Here is a 25,506-nt window from a genome sequence, read left to right on the forward strand (position 1 = left end):
CAGCCCCTTTGGAAGATAATTTGGCAGTTTCTTACAAAGCTAAACATATTTTCCCATATGACCCAGCAATTGTACTCCTAGATAGCTACTTGAATGAGTTTAAAAATTATGTCCACACAAAAACCTGCATACAAGGGTTCATGGCAGTTTTATGTGTAATTGCCAAAAATCGGAAGCAACCAAGATGTCCTTTAACAGGTGAATTGATAAATAAACTGTGGTTCATCCATATTAATGGAATCTTATTCAGCAATAAATAGAAATGAGCCATCAAGCCACAAAAAAGATGTGAAGAAACACCAAGTGCATATTGTTAAGGGAAATAAATCAGTTTGAAAAGGCTATGATTCCAATTATGTGACATTCTGGAAAAGGTTAACACCGTAGAGCCTGGTTCCCTGGGGTTGGGCAGCGAGGAAAGGAGGAATGAATAGGTGGAATGTAGGGATCGTTAAGAGCAGTGAAATTATCCTGTCTGATTCTATATGATCTGATAATAGTGGATGCATGATATTACTCATTTGGCAAAGCCTACAGAATATAAAACACAACAAGCAAAACCTAATGTAAGCTATGGGCTTTAGTTAATAATAACAATAATACCAACATTTGTTCATCAGTTATAACAATTGCACACAGATGCAAGGTGCTAATTCTAGGATAAACTGGTTGTGGGAAAGAAGTATATGGGAATTCTTTTTAAAAATTTTTTAATTAAAAATTTTGTTTTAATGTTTATTTATTTTTGAGAGGGAGAAAGAGCACATGAGGAGGGGAGGGGCAGAGATAGAGGGAGACACAGAATCCAAAGCAGGCTCTAGGCTCTGCACTGTCAGCACAGAGCCCAATATGGGGCTCCATCTCACAAACCGTGAGATCATGATCTGAGCCAAAGTTGGACACTTAGCCAACTGAGCCACCCAGGGATCCCTGAAAAAAAATTTTTTTTGGTAAATCTAAAACTGCTTTAAGAAATAAAATCTGCTAATTACAAAGATAAAAAATTTACAGACTCATCATGAGTGTCTATCCCCACTTCTATTATTTCTGTTTATACTGTTTGGCAACAGAATTTTGATAGATGCTCAATCTGATGGATCAAATCTGGTCTTTTATTATTATCTTAATTGCACTTCCCTGCGTTCTACTCAGACTGAACATCTTTTCCAGATTTTGGACTTTCCAAGATTGCCTATTATAAATCATCTGTTCCTGTCTTTTACTTGTTTTTCCAGTCAATTTTTGATCTTTTGACTGTGGAGTTGTGGGTGTTTAAAAAAAAATGCTTATTAATTTTTTTTTTTTTTTACATGTTATAAATGTTTTCTTACAATCTGTCATTTCTTTTTCGACTAGGGTGACAATGTCTTTTGTCTCATAGAAAGTTTCAGATGTGAAGGAGTTTGGCCTGGAAACGGGCTTCTGGGGAGACACGTGTCTGTGCCAGACCTCAGGGAAAGGCCATTCCTCTGGCCAGTCTTGTTTCTGTTCCTGATTCTTCAAGCTGAACCCAGAGCTCTCTGCTCCAGGGTGTCCGTGGATGCTCCTCTTGGCCGTGTTCTGAAACTAGCACAGCTTTATCTAATGGGATGAAGCTGGCTAAAGAGATTAGCGCGATGTCTTGTGGACCCCACTTTTAATCTGCAGCGCTCAGGCTCTCCCTCCTTGGCTGGGAAGGACACTTACGGCAACACTGCAGAGGACTGGCCCCTTCATGAGCTGCGACCCTGAGGCCCCTGTTACCACTACTGAGTTCATGGGGGGTCCCGGCCTAGGGGGCTCAACATGGGCAGCTCCCAGAGCAGCTCCCTGAAGTGTGGGCCACCTTCTCCCTTCCCAAGGCCCTGAGTCTTCAGCCCCCGGGCTCACTAAGGTCAGGAGTGGTCGCTGTGCCGTGGGAAGCTGCCTGGACTGCGCCCGGCAAGCATGGCGCTGCTGAAAGTCAAGTTTGACCAGAAGAAGCGGGTCAAGTTAGCCCAAGGGCTCTGGCTCATGAACTGGCTCTCCGTGTTGGCTGGCATCGTCATCTTCAGCCTAGGGCTATTCCTTAAGATTGAACTCCGGAAGAGGAGTGATGTGATGAATAACTCGGAGAGCCATTTTGTGCCCAACTCCTTGATAGGGATGGGGGTGCTGTCCTGTGTCTTCAACTCTCTGGCCGGCAAGATCTGCTACGACGCCCTGGACCCTGCCAAGTATGCCAAGTGGAAACCCTGGCTGAAGCCGTATCTGGCTGCCTGTGTCCTCTTCAACATCGTCTTCTTCCTGGTGGTCCTCTGCTGCTTCCTAATGCGGGGCTCACTGGAGAGCACCCTGGCCCACGGGCTCAAGAATGGCATGAAGTACTACCGAGACACAGACACCCCCGGCCGGTGTTTCATGAAGAAGACCATCGACATGCTACAGATCGAGTTCAAGTGCTGTGGCAACAATGGCTTTCGAGATTGGTTTGAGATCCAGTGGATCAGCAATCGCTACCTGGACTTCTCCTCCAAAGAAGTCAAAGAGTGAGTAGTCTCCCATCCCGGGGTCAGAGCTAGATGGGGACTTGGAGGCTCATGGGGTACTCTGTGGGCACAGCTTAGTGCTGTGTGTGTGAGGCTGGACTCAGTTGGCCTGTGTGAAATTGCCAATATGCTAACATTTTTGACCTATAAAGATGGTGATATTGTATGGTCAACCGAATGTCTGGCTAAGGTGGGAGGAAGGTGTCAAGTTATAGAAGTTGCTTGCACAGGAGTCTCTAGGGAGGAAGTCCCAGCCGAGAATGTGTGACTTCTTCACACCATAGGGATGGGGTATTTGTCGATCACATATACTGAGACGTTATTTGGCTATTTGTCTTGTTCACTCAAAGTTGATGGATTCAGTCCCAGAAGCTTACATTTCCTGGTTCGTTCTCTTGTTTTCGAACCTTCTGACACCAGCATCCATTCTCAAGGTGTTTGTCCTTGGGTGTGGTGGCAAAAGCAGAGGACAGGGCAGTCAGGAAATCTAGGCTGTAGTTTTGGCTGTATAATTTGGCTTTAAATTAGCTTGTGACCTTGGGTAAAGCGGCTTGCCACTCTGAACCCTTGCTTGCCCATTTTTAAATGAAGGTACTGGAATAGATAGTTTTTTATTTTTTTAATTTTTAATGTTTTATTTATTTCTGAGAGAAAGAGAGAGAGAGAGAGAGAGAGACAGCATGAGCAGGGGAGGGTCAGAGAGAGAGGGAGACACAGAGTTGGAAGCAGGCTCCAGGCTCTGAGCTGTCAGCACAGAGCCGGACACGGGGCTCGAACCCACAAACTGTGAGATCATGACCTGAGCCGAAGTCGGACGCTTAACTGACTGAGCCACCCAGGTGCCCCATGGAATAGATAATTTTTTAATTAATTTATTGTTTTGGTAATCTTCATACCCAACCTGGGGCTCAAACTCATGACCCCGGGGGCAAGAGTCGCATGTTTCTCCAGCTGAGCCAGCCAGGTGCCCTGGAACAGATGATCTTGGAGGTCACCTCCTAGCTCTGTCTAGAGTCTGGCATACAGCAGGTGCTCACTAAATGCCTGCTGGTGTTTACTTCTTGAATCACAACAGTGTGACACGGTAAAGTTTCTGAAGTATTTGTGGGGTGTGTAAAAATACACCCCTGGAGGGTGTATGTAGGGAGGTATTGGTGAGGAAGAGAAGCTCGTCCTTCGTGCTAGAGGTAGTAGCGGCTGACTCCAGCACGCGGTTCCTCCCAAGAGACTCGCCATTATGGGTCCCAAGTCATTTTCTAGGGAAAGGGCAGCGTGTCCTGAGACAGTAGCTCTTCCTTTACCTCTTCTTTCCATCAACGTGTTTCCTGGCTGAGGCGAGGGGTCTGTTCATGCAGGTGGGTTTTCCTGAGTAAGGCAGCTGAGTCCAAGGGGACTTGCATGCAGGGTGCGGGGCACACTAACAGCAGGTCATGGCTGGAGCCGTGAACCCACGAACCCCAGATGGCTAGCTTAGCTGCACCTCAGGTGGAAAGGAAGTCAAACTGAAGGTCACTGCTTGGGATTCTATTTTCTGTGTGTGTGTGTGGGGGGCGGGGGGGATTACTGCTACAAATCCCTAGCTAAGGAGAGGCTTATAAATCGCTCTGCCCTTCCTAGGTGACGGTCCCCAGGGACGGCGCAAGGTGGCATGATTTACACAAGCTGCCCCAGGAGGGACGAGCAGAATTCCTGGGGACGAGGGGCGCCTGGGTGGCTTAGTTGGTTAAGCGTCCGACTTTCGCTTGGGTCATGATCTCACGGTTCGTGGGTTCGAGCCCCGCGTCGGGCTCTGTGCTGACTGCCAGCTCAGAGCCTGGAGCCTGTTTCAGAGTCTGTCACTCCCTCTCTCTCTGATCCTCCCCTGCTCATGCTGTCTCTCTCTCTCCTAGAAATGAATAAAAGCATTTAAAAAAAAAAAAAAAGAATTCCTGGGGACGAGGGGTGGGAGAGGAGGAGACGCTGAAGACGGAAGCAGCCTTTGTGAGCAAATAAGAAAGAGCTGTCATTTTTTCCTGTCATTTTCCTTGACTGCCTCCTGCATAGACTTTGTCATTGGAGAGGCTTACAGAAGCTCTCTGTAATCCCAAATCTCCTTTTGTCCCAGAGCACAGAAATTCTCCAGGTTGCTCTACTCTCAATGGTCGGCAGGTCTAAACTGTCAGTCAAACTGTAAGCTTGGCCGGAACCACCACCGTGCAGGGTATCTGGCTGGCTCAGTCAGTGGGGCATGCGACTCTTTATCTCGGGGTGTACGTTAAGCTCCACATTGAGTATAGAGATTACTTAACAATAAAATCTCAAAAACTAAAACCAAACCAAACCAACCCAACAAACAAAAATCCCCCACCTCCAGGCTTCATGCCCGCTTGCTGGAGTGAAACTATCCTAAGTCCATTGACTTGAACAGTTAGTTTCTCTGTTACACAAGGAAATACGGTGACGGCGGTAAGAGAAACAAAAACAGGAAAAGAAATTCAAGCCAGGTTCTTGCCCACAGAAAAGAAAATGGCTTTAATTTTTCCACATTTCTGTTTAGTCTTGTTCACATTTGCATAATAAATACTGTGACCACGGTATAAATACAATTGAGCACCCCATTTTGTAATTCGACAATACAGTATTTGCATAATGTCCAAAACAATTAGGTCCCCCGCCTGGCTTTGTTTAATATAATTGACAAACAACATCGTGCAGAGGCATTAATTTGATCCACTTACACATTGCAAAGTGACTGCCACCGTAGTATCTGCTAACACCTGCATCGTGGCCCATAATTGCTGTTGCTTTTTTGTGGGGAGAACAGAGAAGGGCGACTCTCTTAGCAACTTTCAAGTACGTAATACAGTATTGTTAACTACGATCACCAGGCCGTACACGAGATCCCCACATCTTACTCATCTTATATAACTGGACATTTGTAACCTTTGACCAACCTCTTCCCTTCCCTCCCACCGCCTTCAGCACCCACCACTCTAGCCTCTGTTTCGATAAGTTTGGTTTTTCAGATTTTACATGTGAGTGAGGTCACCCAGGGATTGTCTAGAATGATCACGTTTAATGGGTGCATCATATTCTACTTAGGCAGGCCCCTAGGTTGTTCTTATTTGCTGCTATTAGAACACCGGAGTGGGCTTCTTTGAGGCTTTTGCTTTTCTCTCTCTTTGTCTCTGTCTCTGTCTTACTCTTACTTCCCTTAGGCTAAGCTTCTGGTAAGAAAATGTATCTGGTGGTTTTAACTTGCCATAAAGCTGGTCTCAAGACACAATGGTAGACCTGAAATGCCTTTGGCCTTTCCCAAACCTCCTGTGAGTGCTGCTAAAGGTACAGCCTGATAGGGTCACCTTCGTAGAGAGAGGACCATATCACTGTGTCCCACAAACTCTCACATTAATGACCAGTGGGCAACACCCGTGAGCGAGGGCAGGCTCCTCGGGGCTGTGTCTAGCAAGCTTCACGGGGCTGGCTTTGCCTCTGCAAACTAGCACAAACCGTATCTGTTTGTGGGAAGAAGGAACAAAGAGATGAATGAGACAACGTGGAGTAGCACTTTCTCCCTCCCTTTCCCTGGACACTCAAATTTTTTCCTCTTCTTATCTTCACTGCTTTACTTAGGAGGATTATTAAGTTTACTGGACAAAGCTGACTGCCCCCAATCCTCCTCTGAACAATATAAAGTGTATTTTTTTTTTTTTTTTTTTTTNNNNTTTTTTTTTTTTTTTTTTTGAGAGGCCAAGCACTGAGAAGTGGTAAGCATTTACTTTTTTCTGGCTTTTCTCAGCAGCACCCTCAGGGCAAGGATCTGAAGCAGCAGAAGCAGAGAGAAGCAGGGGTGGGTGAGGGAGCTGGGTCACCTTCCACCAAGGTTTGTTTTTTAATGTTTATTTATTTTTGGGAGGGAGAGAGACAGAGTGGGAGCCAGAAAGGGGCAGAGAGAGAGGGAGACAAAGAATCCAAAGCAAGCCCTAGGCTCTGAGCTGTCAGCAGAGCCCAATGTGGGGCTCGAACCATGAGATCATGACTTGAGCTGAAGTCGGATGGATGCTCAGCTGACTGAGCCACCCAGGCGCCCCTTCCACCAAGATTTTTTAAGAAGAATGCTTCATCTTTTTATCTTTTTCCTTTCACCACCAAGCTCAGAGAAGCCAAAAAAAAGGCTGGGGTGGGCCTCAGCCTTCTCATTGATCCTGAGGCCTCTGGAAGGCGATGCCAGGAGCAGTGAGCCGGTCAGAGGGTGGGAAGTCTGCAAAAATGCATGGAGATCTTCCAGTGACACTGGTCCTGGGCATGGACGGTGTCTAGCGCCCACGACTTCTGGTCCTTCCTGAAGGCTCTGGGGGCTCTCTTCCCATTTCGTACGATGTACATCCCGCTGGACTGGGCTACAGAAAACATTTCCGGTCCAGCTCCTGGGAGCAGGGCTGGGTCCCTGCCCACAGGACTCTCCTAGGACGTCCCTAGGTATGCCCCCCACTGCTGGTCCCCCAGGAAACTGAGCACGGAGCTTGTGGTCCCAGCAAGCATGGAGGGGTGGCTGGTTTTTGGAGATTTCTCGGGGGAATCTTTAAGATCAAGGGCTGTTTCCTGAAGGCTCCTGATCTAAACAATATCAATTGAAGATTTTTATAAGAATTGACAATCTCCCCACCCCATCCAGGGGTCCCAGGTTCAAAAAGCCCGGTGGTCACCACCCACCTCCTTATTCTGCCCCCTATCACTACATTGCCAGGTCCCACATATATTCTGCACAAAACCCCTCCCTGGGGCGTTTGTAATTTTTGTAGGTATTGCTATCTCTATTTGACAGATGAGAGATCTGAGCCTCAGGTTAGATCTCACAGAGGGAGCAGGAGAGGAGGGTAGACTTTTAAAAACCAGCCTTATTAAGATTTTCACATTCCTTACAAGTCACTCATTTAAAGTGGATGGGTTCAATGGTCTTTGGCCTCTTCACAGAGCTGTGTCACTAGTCAGTACCACAGTCCCCTTTAGAACGTTCTCATCACGTGGCAGGGAAACCCTGTACCTTCCAGCTTTCACTCCCTAGCCTCCACGGCTCTGCTCTGTTATCTTCTCTGTCTCTATAGACCTCCCTCCTCTGGACACCTCATTTGAATGAAATCATATAATACTGGTCCTTTTGGGTTCGGCTTCTCTCTTTTTTTAAATGCTTATTTTTGAGAGAGAGAGAGAGAGAGAGCGACCATGAGCAGAGGAGCAGAGAGAGAGAGAGAGAGAGAGAGAGAGAGAGAGAGAGAAAGGGAGACACAGAATCCGAAGCAGGCTCTAGGCACTGAGCTGTCAGCACACAGCCCGATGCGGGGCTGGAATCCACGGAACATGAGATCATGACCTGAGCCAAAGTTGGGTGCCCAACTTACTGAGCCACCCAGGAGCCTCTACCTTCTGAGTATTTTAAAGCAAATCCCGGGTATCGTTTCCTTTCACCTATAAATACTTAAGGAAATGCACAGTAGTAATCATGCCCAACAAAATCAGCGGCAATCTCATCTAATGTCTGGTCTGGTCAATTTTTCTCTGATTGTCTCGAAATGCCTCTTACAGTCAATTTGTTCAAATCAGGATCCAAACCAAGTCCACACTTTGCATTTTGTTCTCTGATCTCTTTTGTCTCTTTTACTCTTTGACAGTTACTGTCATGCCACCTGTGTACTGGAAGGATGGGGCCATTTGTTCAGAGGAGCTCCTCACATTCTGGATTGAGCACTTGCAGCCAAGTGCGGTCATCTTTTTTTCCCCCAAGTGGTGTCATCTCAGTTGTTCTTCTGTCCCCTGTGTTTCCCCATAAGCCAGCAGTCAGGGCTGAGGTGTGCTTGGATTCAGGTCTGGTTTTGGCAAGAACACTTCCTAGGGTGCCCTGTGTACATCTTACCCCTTCACATGAGGAGGGACGTGAAGTCTTCAGCTAGTTTGTGACCACTCCTTTAGAGCTGCCCACTGCTTTCAGGATGAGCAGAGCTTTAGTGTCTTGGGGGTGAGAGGTCTTGGCACCAGGAACTATCAGCCCAGAGGGCTTGGCCTGAAGCCCTCGGGCTGAGGGAGAAGCTGGCACCAAGCCCTGTCACTTTCTCATCCCACCCAGGGAACCCACAGGTTATAGGCTCTTTTCACTCTTCCTGAATAATTTATAGACACCTCAAGAAGACTAGACCTTGGCTAGGAGCTCCCTGAGGGCAGGACTGTGTCTCCCCCCTCAGACTGGGGCTCCCTGAGAGCAGGGCTGTGTCTCCCCCCTCAGACTGGGGCTCCCTGAGAGCAGGGCTGTGTCTCCCCCTCGGACTGGGGCTCCCTGAGAGCAGGGCTGTGTCTCCCCCCTCAGACTGGGGCTCCCTGAGGGCAGGACTGTGTCTCCCCCTCAGACTGGGGCTCCCTGAGGACAGGGCTGTGTCTCCTCCCTCAGACTGGGGATCCCTGAGGGCAGGGCTGTGTCTCCCCCTCAGACTGGGGACCCTTGAGGCAGGGCTATGCGTCCTCCCCCCCCTCCCCCTGCCTCCAACTGGGCTCCCTGAGGACAAGACCCAGGTCAGCATGGGGCAGGCAGGCCTGGCTTCATGGAGGTTGGGGCTTCCATGGACCCCCAGCCTAAGATCTGTTGGAGCCCCGCACTTCCAGAAATAGCCCTCCCTCTCCCCTAGAAGAATCACCTTGTTTACTCAGTGGTTGTCCTGGTTCCAACCACAGATTAAGGCCCCACTCACCCTCTTAAGACAAAGCCAGGAGAGGAGAGCTCCTTAGGTGGTGAGCTGCCTATTTATATCAGAGTATTTCCCAGGCTACAAATCTTGCTCTGCGCAGGGCTTGCCAGCGCTTGTAAGGGTCTTGATTAAGGTATGATCTGTTTCCTAGCATATTCTCCCACAGCCAAGTCACATATAACTTGGGAAAATCATCATGTCAGAGTTTTCCTGAAAACAAACCCTGACATAATTTAGGAGATAAATCAATAAATCCATAAGGAAAGATGTGTGGAAATAAAGAGGGGAAGGGAGAGTATAAGTGATAATGAGTCAATCCCCAACTGCAATGCTAGCTGAGTGATACTTGTGGAAATCTGGCAATTCATTTGACCTCTGTCAGACTCAGTTTTCTCATCTGAGAAATGACATGACAGGGGTGTGGTAGAGAGTAAATGGAATAATGCACACAGAGCACTTGGTATACAGCAGTGCTCTATTAGCATTTCCTTGAAGATTTCTTTTTTTGTAACATTTATTTGAGAGAGAGTGTGATAGAGAGGGAGCTGGAGAGGGGCAGAGAGAGAGAGAGAGACAGAGAATCCCAAACAGCTTCTGCAGTTGTCAGCACAGAGCCCGACGTGGGGCTCGAACCCACGAACTGTGAGACCATGACCTGAGCTGAAACCCAGGCTTAACTGACTGAGCCACCCAGGCCCCCAGAGATTTCTTTTTTGAGGAGTTATTGGATATAAAGTAGCAAGGGGAGACACAAACAGGAGACACAGCCCTGCCCTCAAGGAGCCTCAGTCTGAGGCTAAACAGCCCTGATCTCAGGAAGCCCCGTCTGAGCGGGGAGACACAGCTCTGCCTTAAGGAGACTAGCAAGGTGGTTTCTCCATTCAGGGAGTGAGCAAGGTGAGGTGGGAAGATAAGTGGTCTCCAGAAGGCCAGCCTGCAGGGTGAGGGCAGCTTAGAGCCGCTCTTGGCTTCAAGCCACACAACTGCAGGCCTGGCCCTCACTTCACATACACATGTACCATGTACGGAGCAGGTTTGTGGGCTTCCCTCCAGCTTAAGGACACCTGAGGGTGCATAAGGAGAGACAATGGTGGACAGGAAAGGGCTTCTGGGACAGGGAACAAGGGAGGGAATCACGCTTTCTCAGGAAGCTTAAATAGAAAAGCCAACACACAGGAAGGACCAGAGAGACTGAAGAAACTGAGGGGAGGAGTGGGTAACTGCTGTGGGCTGGTCTTCCACTTCCTGTTTGGCTCTAGGTGAGGCCCTGCGCTGCCCTGCTCGGGGCACCGCTTCTTCCTCTGTAGAACAATCTGGTGGACTGCAAGGTCCTGCCCAGATGGCTCTACGCGGGGCATTCTCTGAGGGCCTGTGTCAAGTACATTCCTCACATTGCCTCATCTAAAGCTCGCCGCAGCCGCTGAGAGGGGGATGTGGTCATCCCCATCTCACACAGGTCCAGGGGACGAAGGCCCACAGATCAGAAATGCGGATTTGCAACTCAGAGGCTGGCTCCCTCTACTACGCCCACTCTTCTCACGGGGACATGGGGAATGGGCCGGGTGGGATGTTGTGTTGCTAGGAGCGGGCTCAAGGGACAGCCTATGGGTCTGTCAGAGGGACAAACAGCATTTGAGCTCGGAGACCCCAGCCTCAAGGAGGTCTGCTGGGGCTGGTCACGGGGGTAGGAGGGTACTGCCTGTTCAGTTGTGCAGGGACTGCTGGCCCCTCAAGAGGGGGGCAGGAGCCCCAACCTGACAGCCCTTCTGCTTCAGTCCTCCCACCCGGGACCCCCCTGGGCCCAGCACCAGGTGCCGAGCTAGGGGCTGCAGGGGGAGAGCAGAGCAGTTTCCGCTCCCACCGTGCTCTTGGTGCTCCCGGTAGGGCTCAAGTAAGTATTTCAGTAGCAACCGCTTCAGCCAGTGACAAATGTCTAATAGGGCCTCAGGCCATTGGTGAGCTCTGCCCTCATAGACATGGCTGGTGTCCTCACAGGAGGCTCTCTGAGCCTCTTCTTCACAGCTGGCAGGGACCCGGCCACCAGATCACAAGTGACTATTGCCCAGTGGTATCAAGTGGTCTGTTTCATTGCCACAGCTGTTTCCCGAGGGCACACGGAGCACATGTGAAGTCTCTCGCTCCTCCACCCTGCCTAGCCTCGGCCACGAGTCCACATTTACTGTGCACGTACTATGTACCAGCCACTTTTCAAAGCCTTTTTACACACATCGCTTCATATGATCCTCATGTCAACTCCACTGTACAGAAGCTGAGGCCCAGAGAGGGTAAGGAACTTGTCCAGAGGGATGAACTGGGAATAAGTTCAGGTGGTCCCACTCTGATCACTCTCCTGTGTGCCCAGGACCACCCGTTCTCTAGGCTGGGGTCCTGTCCAGGCAGGAGAGGTCAGGGACTGCAGATCGTTGGAAATATGGTCACCATAACCCAGGTGGGGATTTTTCTGGACCCAAGGAGGCCACATTGTGCAGAACCTTCCTAAAGTCTTAATCATACTGATTAACAGACAGTTCACAGAAAAGGAACCACAAATGGCTCTTCAACATATCAGAAGATACTCAACTTCATTCATAGTGAGAAAAATGGAAATTAAAACAACCTTGTAATACTATTTTTCATCTATCAGGTTGGCAAAGATCAAAAATAGAATCTGTGTGGGTACAGCCATGAAGGGTAGGTTCTTTTGTGCATGTCTGTTGGGGGTGTGATTGTACACCCCAGGGAGAAATATGGCAGGGATCTAGGGCAATCACAGATAGATCTACAATTTGATGCTGGGATGCCTCCTCTAGATATAGGCACAATATGCACAATGTTTGAATTAGCAGGAGACTGAGAAAGCCCTAAATATCCATCAGTAGGGAACTGACTAGTACCCCAGGACCATCTGTGCAATGGCAATACCATGTAGCTCATTAAAAACCTGGAGAACACTTTCTATTGATAGATATAAAAAGATCTCTAAGATACTGCTATGGAAAAAAAGGAAGGTTCAAGACAGGACATTACCATTTGGGTAAAAAACAAGAAGAATAAGAACATTTGCAGAAACTGTGTTTGCTTGTCATTATGAAGTTTTTTTAGAAGGACATGCAGTTGGCTACAATTTGGGGGGACCTGGAGGCCAAGGGACAAGAATGAGTGGGAGATTAAACATGGATATTTAGAAGCTAGCCACTGAAATTATAATCTCAATGAACGTTGTTGACAACAATTTCTATTATTTATTTACGAAGTGTAGTTTATATGCAACATTATATTAGTTTTTAGATACAACATAATGATTTGCTATTTGCTATATTGCAAAATGATCACCACCATACATCTAGTTAACATCTATCACTATACCTAGATACAGAATATTTTTTCCTTGTGATAAGAAACTTTTTTATATAAATTTTTTTATAGTTTTTGTTTATTTTTGAAACGGAGACAGAGCATGAGCGGGGGAGGGGTAGAGAGAAAGGGAGACACAGAATCTCAAACAGGCTCCAGGCTCTGAGCTGCCTGCACAGAACCCGATGTGGGGCTTGAACCCACAAACTGCGAGATCACGACCTGAGCCGAAGTCAGATGCTTAACTGACTGAGCCACCCAGGTGCCCCAAGAAACTTTTAAGATTTACTCTCTTAGCAACTTTCAAATAGGCAATATAGTATTATTATTATTTTTTTAAAATGTTTTATTTATTTCTAGGTGAGAGAGAGAGAGAGACAGCGTGAGCAGGGGAGGGTCAGAGAGAGAGAGGGAGACACAGACTCTGAAACAGGCTCCAGGCTCTGAGCTGGCAGTCAGCACAGAGCCCGACGCGGGGCTCGAACCCACGAACCGCGAGATCATGACCTAAGCGAAAGTCCGACGCTTAACCGACTAAGCCACCCAGGCGCCCCGGCAATACAGTATTATTAACTATAGTCGCCATATTGTGTATTACATCCTCAGGACTTACTTATTCATAACTGGAAGTTTGTACTTTGGCCACTTTCACCCATTCTGCCCACCTCCCACACCTGCCTCTGGCAATCACCACTTTCTTGGCTTGTTTTTAGATTCCACATATAAGTGAGATCATATGGTATTTGTCTTTATTATTTCACTTAGCATTATTTCACCTTAGCATAAGGTCCATCCACGTTGTTGCAAGTGGCAAGATTTCTTTTTTTAGAGCTGAGTAACATTCCTGTGTGTGTGTGTGTGTGTGTGTTTATGTATAACACCAAAGTTTCTTTATCCATTCACCTATCTTATAATTTTTATTTTAAATCATTATATTTCTATTCTTATGCTTTCTCTTCTTATGTTGTAAAAGTCTGTTATTATGTAATGCATTGTTCATTTGCAACTTAAAAAACCTTGGTATTCAAAATAACCTGCATACACTCAGGTGCACAAAAGTGTGCAGCTTGATGAATTCTGGCACATAAAGACACCGGGGTAACCTCACTCAGGCAGGTAGGGTAGGACACACCCAGACACCTGATGAGGAGGGGGAGAACTTCCACAGTAAAGATGTCTGCCCCTTTTGAATTCTGAACCCACATGAATATATGGTGTGTCCTAACCATATATACAAAAGTATAGTGCAAAAGTAATGCAGGCTGCAGCCTTCAGGTGAGTAAGGAGATCCCACCCGGCTAGGGGCAGAGTTCACTGTGGACAGCAAGCAAGCTGAGGGCAAGGAGTCTAACTGTCTCCAGTCTCAATCCCTGCCTCTTTACAGGCCCTGCGCCAGAGCAGGCCGTATGGAAATACCTACTGAACAGAACTGATCTGGCCAGAGGGGGCCTTGGTCTCTAGTGACTTTTTAGACGGAAGTAAGGTTGGAGAGGGCTGGGGGCCAAAGGCTGTTGGCCACGAACACTAGGCAGTCCTGTCCCAGTCACCTGTCCTACCAGGCTGACATGGTTCCAAGAAATCATTGCATGCGGGGGCCTGGAAGTACACAGTGTGGCTGGATGCATTTCTATATTCTCTATTTGCTCGCTTCTTGGCTTATCATCTGTCTCAACCCTCTAGAACATAAGCTCTAGGAAGTAGGGACACCGGTTGTCTAGGGTCATTTCTCTACCTTCAGCTTCTACAACAGTGGCTGGCCCATAGTAGGTGCACAACAAATATTTATTGAGAATGAATGAACAAATGAATATTATAGCTTTTCAGAGCTGTGGGATGGGAGGAACTGGCCCCTGGTGAAAAGGCTGAGAAGCCCCTAATCTTCCTCCTCCAGTCGCATCAAGAGCAACGTAGACGGGCGATACCTGGTGGATGGTGTTCCATTCAGCTGCTGCAACCCCAACTCGCCACGGCCCTGCATTCAGTACCAGCTCACCAACAATTCGGCTCACTACAGCTACGACCACCAGACAGAGGAGCTCAACCTGTGGGTGCGAGGCTGCAGGGCCGCTCTGCTTAGCTACTACAGCAGCCTCATGAACTCCATTGGCGCCATCACGCTCCTCATCTGGCTCTTTGAGGTAGGCTCTGGGCCAGCTGAGGGGAGTGGGAGTCACCTGCCCCTTTTGGATTTAATGGGTGGGGCCCGGCCTGGAGCGCTTGCCCCTCTCCTCAGAACCAGGCCTCAGCCTAGCCGTGGGTCAGGCAGCCCTAAGTCTGGATCCCAGCACCTCTATTTTTTTGTTTCTCTCCTATCACTCAAAAAATAATTGATTGAGGTGAAATTCACAGAACAGAAAATGAATCATTTTAAAGTGAGCAGTGTAGCGGTATTTAGTACATTCACAATGCTGTGCAACTACCACAACATCTTCTACCACCTCTATCTAGTTCCAAAACATTTCCATCACTGCCAAAGAGCAGCTCATAGCCATTAAGCAGCATACTTCCCATCCCCCTGCACCCACCCCCACCCCCTCAGCTCCTGGAAACCATTAATCTGTGCTCTGTCCTTGTGGATCTATTCTGAACAAAATTCTACATAAATGCCAACATAATATGTGACCTTTTCTGTCTGGCTTCTTTCACTTTGCATGTTTCAGAGGTTCATCACGTGCCTTTGTTTTTTCAGCCTGAGGTCTTGGAAAGTTATTTAACATCTATGTTATACGGGACCGACAGCACTTAGCTTTGGGAGTCCTGGGGGAGGGGATCAAGAGGTGATACGTACACTGTGTTCAGGAAATGAGAGCTATTTGGATTTGTCCTTCTCTCAAGATTCTGGTAGCAATTTAGCTGTTATTCTAACTAATTGTGGGTTCATCCGATCTCACCTGTAAGGCTTATTTCCTCTCTGTACAGAACTTGGGATATAGCAAGTTGTCACTCATTTATTGAAGTTACTTCTTAAACACCTAGGGAGCGCTGGGCGCTGTCCTGGGTGCTGAATGAGAGCAAGTGTTAGTGAGTGGTAGACCAAGGTGGTACAGAGGGTGACTCAGGGGCTCTAGCTTTCAGCTGGCAGCAGAAAATCAACTCCAAAATCTGGAAGTCCAAAGCTAGAAATATTAGTGGGGAAAGTTTGCCCATTAGGGAAGATTCACTGAAAGTTTCCTTTAAGTAAGTCGCTCTCTTAGTGCTATGGAATTTCACATATAGCTGTGTCCTGGGCTGAGATGACAACTTCTAACTCACCACATCACATTGCAGGTACTGTATTGCCTGGGGGTGGGCTGGCTGGGGAGGGAGGGTTTCTTTTCATGTCAAGGCATTTACTGGTCACTGACCACTCACAGTCTTGGGAATGAATGGTAGAGCGAGGCGAGCAGCTTACTGCTGGAAGGTCATAAGGTCATGTCCCCTGAAAACCCATGAAAAGACTGAAAGGCTAACAGTGGGAAAACAGGGTTCCACTGGCTGCCTCTCAGTTTGCTCACTTTTCCAGGAAGTTAGTGACTATATGAGATAAGGACCAGCTCACTGGGAACAGGAAGTAAATGCCCTTGACTTTTAGCTGAGGCCTTCAGTTGACAGAGCTCTGTGATGGGCACAAGGGTGGCTGAACTAAGGTAGAACTCTGGCCAGAGCCTGGCCCTCCTGGGCCTCACAATCCCGTTAGGAGGTGACATCTAACTCATGAACCAAAGGGAGACCCATTACCAAGTGCAAAATTCATAATGCAGCAGAAGGCCAACTTCAGGAAAGGAGGAGGGAATCAGAGTGGGAGCATGTACACCAGGAGGACTCCTGGAGGAGGTGAGTTTTTCCACCATAAACATATTTTATTAAACTTTCAATGGACAATGACAATAATGAAAACCTAAAACTATCAGCCACTACCGTCATCCACTACTGCAATTATAAAGTGTTCCTAAAGCATTCATTCAGTAGATGTTTACTGAGGCCCTACCACCACTAGGTGCTGTTCTGGGGGCTGGGAGACTGAGTGAACAAGCTGCATCAGGGGGTGGTCTCCATGAGCAAGCCTCGCCGGGTCACAGAGCTTGCTATACCACAAAAGGAGAGATGTAAGAGCGGGTAAACCAGGAATCTGTGTAGAAACAAGGCGGGGCCAACATGATACATTGGAAAAGTGAAAACAGTACTTACCACACGAATAACCAATTACAGCTGGCACATCTATTCATCCTTACTGGGCACCATGTACCATGCTCTACACATCCTGACATGTCACAGCATGCACAAGAGTCAGGAGACACTCCATCTGAAAATTTGCAAACCAGATGAGTAAACTGAGGTCTCTTAGCCAGATGGCTGGCTAAGTACCAGGACTGGGGTTTGAACCTAGGCATTTTGGCACCACAGCCTGCTACAGTGACTGCTAGCGAACAAATGCAAACAAATCACCCACTCATCCCCACGTTAATCAAAATAGCAGAAGTGGAAGGAAACCACATATGATCATATTGTTTCCTGAGAAGGAGGTAACTTTTTAATCCTGTCTAGCAAATAGTTTACCCAACACCGCATATGTGCCAAGCAATGTGCTAGGAACGGGGTGGGGGTGCAAGGAGGAGAAGCCTAGTACTGCCCCCAGAATGGGTGAGACTGGAGAGGAAGAGGAGGGAGAATGTGTAGCAGGGTCACTCATCGAGGGTTGAAGATGAATTGAAGGCGGAATGTGCCGAGGAACAAACAGCAAGTGGTAAAGACTGGAGGGGAGAAAAGTGTGGATGGGACCCAGAGAAGCCCAGGGTGGCCAGAAAGGGAGAATAGGGCTGGAGATGAGGTTGGAGAAGAGGCAGCTATTTTGAGCACCAGGCCAGGCTGGTGGGCAGGCCGTCACCAACCCAGACTCAGCAGAGCCTGTCACACTCGAAGGGCCCCGGAATGAATAGGCTGGTGGCTTGCATGGTTTCCTAATAGCCCCAGTCCCCACCTACTTCTCCCAGACCTCCTCTAAGTCTCTTCTCCCCACCAGGTGACCATCACAATTGGCCTGCGCTACCTATACACAGCACTGGAAGGTGTGTCGAACCCTGAAGACCTTGAGTGTGAGAGTGAGGGCTGGCTTCTGGAAAAGAGCGTGTCGGAGACTTGGAAGGCCTTTCTGGAGAGCTTGAAAAAGCTGGGCAAGAGTAACCAGGTGGAAGCCGGGGGTGCAGACGCAGCCCAGGCCCCAGAGGCTGGCTGATGGCTCCGGGGCCCCCTCCCCTCCTGAACACTGAGAAGTAGCGGACTCCAAGAAAGTGGATACTCCCCTTGTCCAATCTGAATCTCCCTAGGAGGGTGGCCATCGTACAGAGACTCTTTCTGATGGTGGGATTTAAAGTTTAGGATCCCTAAAAGCATTTGGTAAACATTTGTTGAATATCCTAAAATGTCAGTGAATGAGCTGCAGCTCAGGCCCACTACTTCCGGATACGCCCCTATGGTGGACTCAGGGCGCCTCTCAGTGGATCACTCTTCCTAACACACGAATTCAGTTCCACCCTGAGGCTACTGACCGCACTGACGGCAACTCCTCTTTGAAGAGTTTGCCATCACGAGCTCCAAGCTGTTTCATTCTATATCTAAAGCGTCACTTGGTGCATAAGCACAGGAGTCTGAAAAACATACTGGCCATGTTGTCATTTTTCTTTTTTTAAATGCCAAGACTGACAGACAGCTGTTTTGTTTGTGTATTGGTGGAGGGAGGGGGATGGTGATACTTTTCTAAGAGTAATGGGCTCTCCAAAGCACTTAAAGACAGAGGAATTTTCCTCACCAAAAACATAGTTAAAGGTTACTCTTGTGTCGTATTCCCATGCCCTCACTTAGCCTGGAGTGAGCTATGGGCTGAGGAAGTCAGGTTGTTGGCTGTTCTGGCAACATCGCACCCCTGTGGTGCCAGGTGACCTCCTTTGGCTTATCTCTGGAAGCCCTGGACTAGGTGGCTGCTCTTCACTGGAGGAGGAGGACTAATGAGACAAGAGTCTCCCTTCTGGACACTGGGCCTCTCCTCTTGGACCCACACATGTGGCCGTGACAGCCCGCATGGACAACACTAATGGTCTCCAGTGGAGAGCAAAGCATCCTCTGGGAGCTTCTTCCTGTTTCTTTCCTCAGATGCCCATCCTGCAGAGCAAGATTTCTGGAATGCCTCTGTACTGAAGAAGATTCTCTGAAACAGTCCATCTTTCCACGCTAGTGACCGCAAGAGAAATTTTACCTTCTCTCAGGGAAGAGGGAAAAGGGAAGCTTTTAGGGGAAGGAGAGAATGGCTTCATTGCTGTGCTGAGTGTTCAGTGGGGAGAAAAGACTCTGGATGCTGCCTGGGGCATGTTCTGGGGCTCTAATTCTCCCAGGCGTTAAGATATTTGGACACTCTTCAGACTTTGGTCCCAGGTTTATTTTAATTAGACTTTGGAGTCTCCTTGAGACCAAAGAGTGGTCCACATTGAAAATGCTGAGGGAGTCAGCCACCTCTGACGAGGGTCCTGGAACTCTCTCCCCTCAGGAGTGCTGCTTTAGGCTCATGTGTAACTGTGCTGTTAACAGTTGTATGATAGACATTAAAAATTGTATCATGTGAAAATCTCTTGTGTTAAATGCCTATCTGAGCCTATCTGTTGTATGTTTTCACATGATTCCCAACTCCAGTTAGTATTTGTTAACAAAACCCAACTGAACCTGACCCTAAAGGGAAGCATGGCTACCAGTCAGGGCGTCGCTTCTCCTCACCATCTCATCTGCAAGAACAGTGATTATAAGGCTATCCAAATATTCTCCACGTTTGCCAGTTTAGACCAGAGCTGAATTTATTTGATATTTTCATGTGTGGAATCTTAGTTTAGTGTTGTAAGCAAAAATTCCAAACCATTTTTTCCCCTGCTCTGGTCAAACGTATTTTCCCAAACAGGGAAACACGAGTCTCTAGGGGGCCAGGTTATAGGGCAGATGTAAGCAATCTTTGAATCTGAGAGCTGCCAGGGGGACCAAGGGTGAACTGACCCTACAATAAATATCCCCGGGCGGTCCAAGCAGATTTAGGGCGAGCTGCACTTAACGGGGCTTTCCAGGTAGCGGCCAAGAAACCCCTGCCCTGGTCTTCGTTTTGTCTAACCTCAGTCTTTCCTGGGAGTCTTTCCCAGTATAAACTCATTTCTCCCAGGGGACTCAGCCAGGGTTTCAAGTCTGGCAGGCCCCCGTTGGGGCAGGGTGAGAGATAAAGGCAGCACCTTAAGCCTTTTACACTTTTAAAACACTCCATAGTGAAGAAGTAGGTACTAGCTGCTTATTTTGAACATTTAGGAAGACAAGTGTCCTGGAATCTGTGACTTCAGTTCAAAAACCCATAGCTTCTGGGGCACCTGGGTGGCTCAGTCGGTTAAGCATCCAACTTTGGCTCAGGTTATGACCTCATGGTTCATGGGTTCAAGCCCCGCGTTGGGCTCTGTGCTGACAGCCAGCTCAGAGCCTGGAGCCTGTTTCAGATTCTGTGTCTCCCTCTCTCTCTCTCAGAAATAAATAAAGAAACATTAAACAAACAAACAAACAAACAAACACCAAAACAAACCCATAGCTTCTTGCAACATGTTTAAGCCCAGGACTGAGCCACCAGCAAATAAACCCCAAGTAACCTCAATACAGGTTAATAGGATTAGGTGCTTGCTCTGAACGCTCCCTGCCCCTCCTTGTCCGGGCACCTGTAACGCTAGGCCAGCAGGTTTGCAGCTTAGCCAGGAGCGGGGCCGAGTGGGCGAGGGAAGGAAGACCAAGACAACTCGGGCCTCTGACCTGCTACTAGGTGAGAACGTGGGTCCCGAGGACAGCGCAGCCAGCTAGCAGCACCATGTGTTGGGAATAGGAACGTGGTGGTGAATGGTATGGAAGTCTAGGGAGAGAGGGGATGCCTTCCCGGGCCTCAGTGGACAGATTTGCTTAGAGCAGGGGGGAAACATCAGTCTTTAACTTCTGATGTATGTTTTGTCCTCCCAAACAGAGGCTGCATATAAACAGCAAAGTCAGAGAACGTTGTGCAAAGACGGTATACAGCAGGTTGAGACAGAAGGAGCAATTCCTATTTACCCAAGGGGAATGGAAACGTAGGTCCACACAAAAACCTGCACAATAATGTTTTCATTTCTTTCATAATCCCCCCAAACCACCCAAATGTCCTTCACACCTGATAACTGCATAAACACCTGCACAGTGGAACACGGCTCAGCAACCAAAAGGAACAGGGATGTCTCTTCAATGTGTTAGTCTTCTTAGAGAAGCCAGGCTCAAAAGGCTACATGTGATATATATTTATAGGACATTCTGGAAGAAGCAAAACAAAGGAACAGAAAGATTAGTGGTTGTCTGGGGGTCAGGACAGGGGAAGAAGGTGACCACAAAGGGGCTTGAGGGAACTTCCTGGGAGACAGAACTGTTCTGTTTGATAGTAGTGGTTGTATGCCTTTGTTAAAATGCATAAAACTGTCACTATAAAGGGTGAATTTTATTCTTTATACAATACCTTAATAGACTTCACTTAAAAAAACAAGAATCAGGACAGACCAAAGAATGTGTCAGAGGCCTTAGTGAGCCTTGGAACTACTGACATTTGGACCAGGGAAGGGAGTAAGCTGGGGGCAGCATTAAAGGCCAGAAGACAGGGAAAGCACATGGAAACCTTGCTTTCTTGTTTTATACCTTCTGTTTTAAGAGGATTTTGAAAAGCACAGCAGAGTTTTTGTAGGCAATGACTCTCCTGCAAATAAAGGATATAGCCTCCTTCCTCCATGTGTCTCTCATAAGCAGAGGATGTCTGGGGAGTGTGTAAGAACAAGGACTTGGAGATCACTAGGGAAGAAAGAGCAAGAAGAGTATAAACCTGAAGACAGGTCTTGTTGCTGGGAGAGACTTTGAGTGCTCTTGTTTCCTTACTGATTTGAGGTCCAAAATGGTTCAGAAAGGTCACGAGCTGTCACAGCCAATGAATATGAAGTTTAATCAGCTGAAATGATGATCCAGCTTTCTCTGGTAAGGTTAAGGTGGTATGGCTAATGGCCATAACTGACACTAATAATATAAGCCTCTTAATTTTCAAGCTAATACAGATGTCCCACTTTATTTGTAGCAAGGTGACATGGGGAACATTTCCATGGCATTTAAGTGTGCGAAACAAAACAAAGAAAATGTAGGCAGACCCAAAGTAATGTCAACACCTAAAGCATTTATTTGGATATCTTTAAACTTTTTACATATGATACATTCCAAATTTTACAAGTTGTCCACAGATATTACAGTTATCGCCAATTTATTAAACAGATATGATTTTCCCTGATATGGAAAGTATGTTATATAAACATTTCTACAATAAACATAATACATGCGGAACAAATCATAAAAAGTAAGATGATTCATTAGGTAGGGAAGACAATTAGCTTAATGATGCACACACCAGAGACTGAAAGGGTGCATGTGTTGCTATTTCATGTAAATTCATCAGACTCTGACATTCTCAGAGAATGAAATCCAGGAACATCCTCTGCTGACAAAGGACTTCTATGAAGTCATTCCTGAAAGCCGGAGTATTATTATGATTTGGTGAAATGTTTATAATCCATTTATAGAGAGGGAACCTGGACTTACGTTAAGCTTGGTGAAGATATGGAGAAAAGCCAAAGAAGTTGGACTTAACGCTAAAGGAATGGGGATGTGAAAAAGACCAAAATAAACATTAAAATCACTTTGCCTTCCACAGGCTCAGATCTTATGAATAGAAGAAAGGCCAGAAAATGGGGGAGAGTGCTGGGTCCAAATTTGGATTTTCTTCCTGTTGGTCCTCCTCTCAGCTGGGTGAGCCAGTCTCAAGCAAAAATGGTTAAGGTCATCCTTTCAGGGGAGGGGTTCCTGTCACACACTCTCTTGGAGGAAGCAGTGAACGTGGCTTCTGCATTCCCACTTATTTTAGCCTAAAGTCTGGAATCCTGATCTTCCTCCTGGGTTTATTGCCGTGTATGCAAAGCTGAGTGGAACAGAACTTTTAGATGCAGTTCAAAACAGAGTGAAAGGGTTACTTTCATTGGCTAAAAAAAATCCAAGATCCTCTTATGATTCATTTCTCCCTTAGCCCCACCTTAGAGAGGCTCAGAATGTATTCCTCCACTATTTCTGCCATCATTCTGTATATTCAAGCTCTCAGCACACGTGTATCAAACGAGAGTGGCCGTGTGGTATATGAGTTAAAAGCTAGTTTACTAAGCGGCTATCATTCTAGGAAGGCACCTCTTAGTAAGAACAATAATGTTTAAAAATAATAAAAAGCCTGGGCACACAGGCTGTCCCAGGAATTTACTAAGTGAGCCAGCAGATAAACAGCAGTTCATCTATTCCAGAAAATGCTGGAAGGGATAGGGAACCTCAAAACACGGAGTTCTCATTTTTCTTCCTAGTGTTTGATTCAAGATGCATACAATCTCTCGGTTTAGTCTTAGAAATGGGAATATATTGTCTGAAAAATTAGGATACTCTAAGTTTTCAAAAGCCCTTTAAAATGAGTTTTCTCTCAAAGCCAAAAGTCTTGCCAACCCCCCCACCCAAACCCAAAAAAACCCTGAATTCTATAGCCCTGAAAACCACCAGCATACGAAGCAAACACCTCTCCCCTTCGTCCCACCAGCTCCTCCTGCACACGTGCCCCAACCTGCTCACAGCGATGGAGACAAGGGATTGCCGCTTTCAAAACTGACTGCTTTGCTCTTAGAGGTAGGGTCCTGTCAGCGGAGGGGACAGCGACCCAATCCCAGTGTTGAGAGTCACTGAAAGGGACCAAGAAGCGTGACCCCAAGAGACCACAGAGGCTGTTTCCCGCCGCTGTCGAATCAACTTCAGGCCTGGAGTTCCTCGTGATCAGTAATGCAACATGGCTCAGACTACTGGGACCGGTCAAACATAGTCACATGCCCACAAGGGGGCCATGCCCAGCCGGGGAAGAGAGTGCTTCTCGCTGGATCCTAAAACTCAAGCAGTTGCGTTTGAGGGACATAGCAAACAGTGCAAAAAAATCCACTGATGGAAGGCGATTTTCATCAGTCCCTGGAGGCAGAAACTATGAAAACAAAACTGGGAAAAAAAGCTTAAATAAAGAATTTATTTCCAAATTCAGTAGAATTTATTTCCTATTCTCTTTCTTGAAAAGCCAACTGGGTTACAAAAATCCAAGTTTCTGTTTTTGGTAGTGAAGTAATTATAAATGTTGCCAGTCGATGCCAACCAGTGTCTGATTGGCTTCCTGTGCGTGTCCAATTTCCTCCGTGATACTGTGCTGGTGCCAAAGCTTCTGAATCTTCTTAAATCGCTCTTTGCACAAATGTAAAGGATTTCCCCGTCTAGAAGGAAGACGCACGTCACTCAGGATGCATTCTGTTTATTCATTTATTACACCCCAACCTTTCCTGATTTAGGAACAGTTACAAGTTATTGGTTTAAGATCCTCTGCAAAATTCCTGTTCTGCACGAGACCGTGGCTATTAACACATTAGTTCTGAAGGTTGGCTACGAGCGGCTGAAGGGAGTTAAGTGCTGAAAAGAAGAGGGAAAATGCACGCGAACTACACTTACTCAGACTGGGGTGAGGGAAGGGAGGGAGGAGGGTGGAGGGGGAGAAGCTAAGACTACCCATTCATCATACACTTTGCTGCTAAAATGTTAAGTAAGAAGGGAGGAGGCAGGCAAGAGAATGGGAGGAAAATGGCAAGGGTAAAAATGCTCCCCAGAGCACTGTCTTTGAGCTACAGAGTCTAGTAAGCAAAGCAGCCGTATGTGAATAACTTCTGGGTCTATTTACCCAAAGCAAAGGTTTTGGTGAGTTCACGCTGGCGGCCTTTGCTCCTGCTTCAGAGCACACCAGTCCTCTCACTCGCTAACCAGGGCTCCTTCTCGTAAGAGCCCCCACGCCCCTCGGGGCAACAGGAGAACCATCACCAGGTGGCACATGCGGGTAACCTTGGAGCTGAGCACCCGGGGCAGCCCCTGACTTCTCTTGTCTTGGTTTCCAGGCGTTCATTTTCTGTGCCCCAAGGCTGGATGGTTCTGTCTAGGTTAAGACTTTCACCTCCTCTGGGTGAAAAGATGGTCTAAAAGAAGTTCTTTTTATAGTGCTTGAGGCAACTGCTATTAGCGTTTTCTTATGATATAATAGAAGCAACCAGAGAAGTGATTAAGCCTCAAATACTGTGGTCTTGCTTTGTATGCTCCATTTGTCCCCAGACTCTTAAGTTAATAAGATAAGCACATCTCTTTCTCTCTCTCTTTTAAAGTAGGCTGCAAGCCCAATGTGGGCTTGAACTCACGACCCTGAGGCCTAGTCCATGCTCACTGGATGGCTAGCCCCACGCACATCTCTTATCAAGTAAGATTTGCTCTGTTATATCATCCGATCAATACTCGGTCTCCTCATATAGAGCCATACAAGATACAACGGGCTATCTCCACAGCGTTCTGATGCTGTAGATGCCACGTGGCCATTTCAACGGTTCTCTGGGGGTGACAAATGGAAAGAAGTTGTGCTCTCTCCTATTCTTTCCCCTTATCTATTCTGATGGCCGGCGTGACACTGTGAGGGCTGGGGAAAGGAATAGCAAGCGAGGCAGCCAGGGTGCCCTCTGTGAAGAGTCAACCTCCACCAGAACACAAGCTCTGCAAGGCCCTAGGCTGTTAGCAGGCAGCCCTCACTCAGGCCCACCACAGTCGCAGTGCACTGAAGGCTCTGGAGGCCCAGGGTCAGTGAACCCAGCCCCCCAGCATGGGCCCTTACCTGAGTCCCTGGTCAGTCTCCCCATAGTCATCAAGGTAAGGAGGAGAATAAAAACAGCCTTTGGTTTTGCCAGCTAAAAATAGCACCTGACATTCCCGTACTCTGTAGAGAGAGGGTTTATACATTC

At 47.4% G+C, this 25,506-nt stretch overlaps 2 protein-coding genes across 6 annotated transcripts in view; one reads left to right on the top strand and one right to left on the bottom strand.

Moving 5' to 3' along the window:
* The first annotated feature begins 1,926 nt into the window (after positions 1–1,926).
* On the top strand, positions 1,927–17,786 carry PRPH2 (peripherin 2). The gene is made up of 3 exons (XM_077764784.1): positions 1,927–2,507; positions 14,466–14,712; positions 17,574–17,786. Exons 1-3 carry the CDS (start codon positions 1,927–1,929, stop codon positions 17,784–17,786), a joined length of 1,041 nt encoding a protein of 346 aa, XP_077620910.1.
* Positions 17,787–21,774: 3,988 nt separating this feature from the next.
* Positions 21,775–25,506, bottom strand: part of UBR2 (ubiquitin protein ligase E3 component n-recognin 2) — a 119,621-nt gene continuing 115,889 nt past the window's right edge. For all 5 annotated transcript variants that reach the window (XM_077764947.1, XM_077764945.1, XM_077764946.1 and 2 more), the window contains 2 exons: positions 25,380–25,481; positions 21,775–23,952 (listed from right to left, as the gene is read on the bottom strand). In XM_077764947.1, coding sequence (XP_077621073.1) covers positions 23,811–23,952; positions 25,380–25,481 — 244 coding nt within the window. In that variant the 3' untranslated portion in view covers positions 21,775–23,810. The remainder of the gene's footprint in view (positions 23,953–25,379; positions 25,482–25,506) is intronic.

The sequence above is a fragment of the Crocuta crocuta genome, unplaced genomic scaffold (genome assembly GCF_008692635.1).
Source record: "Crocuta crocuta isolate KB4526 unplaced genomic scaffold, BGI_CrCroc_1.0 scaffold44, whole genome shotgun sequence".
NCBI lineage: Eukaryota > Metazoa > Chordata > Mammalia > Carnivora > Hyaenidae > Crocuta > Crocuta crocuta.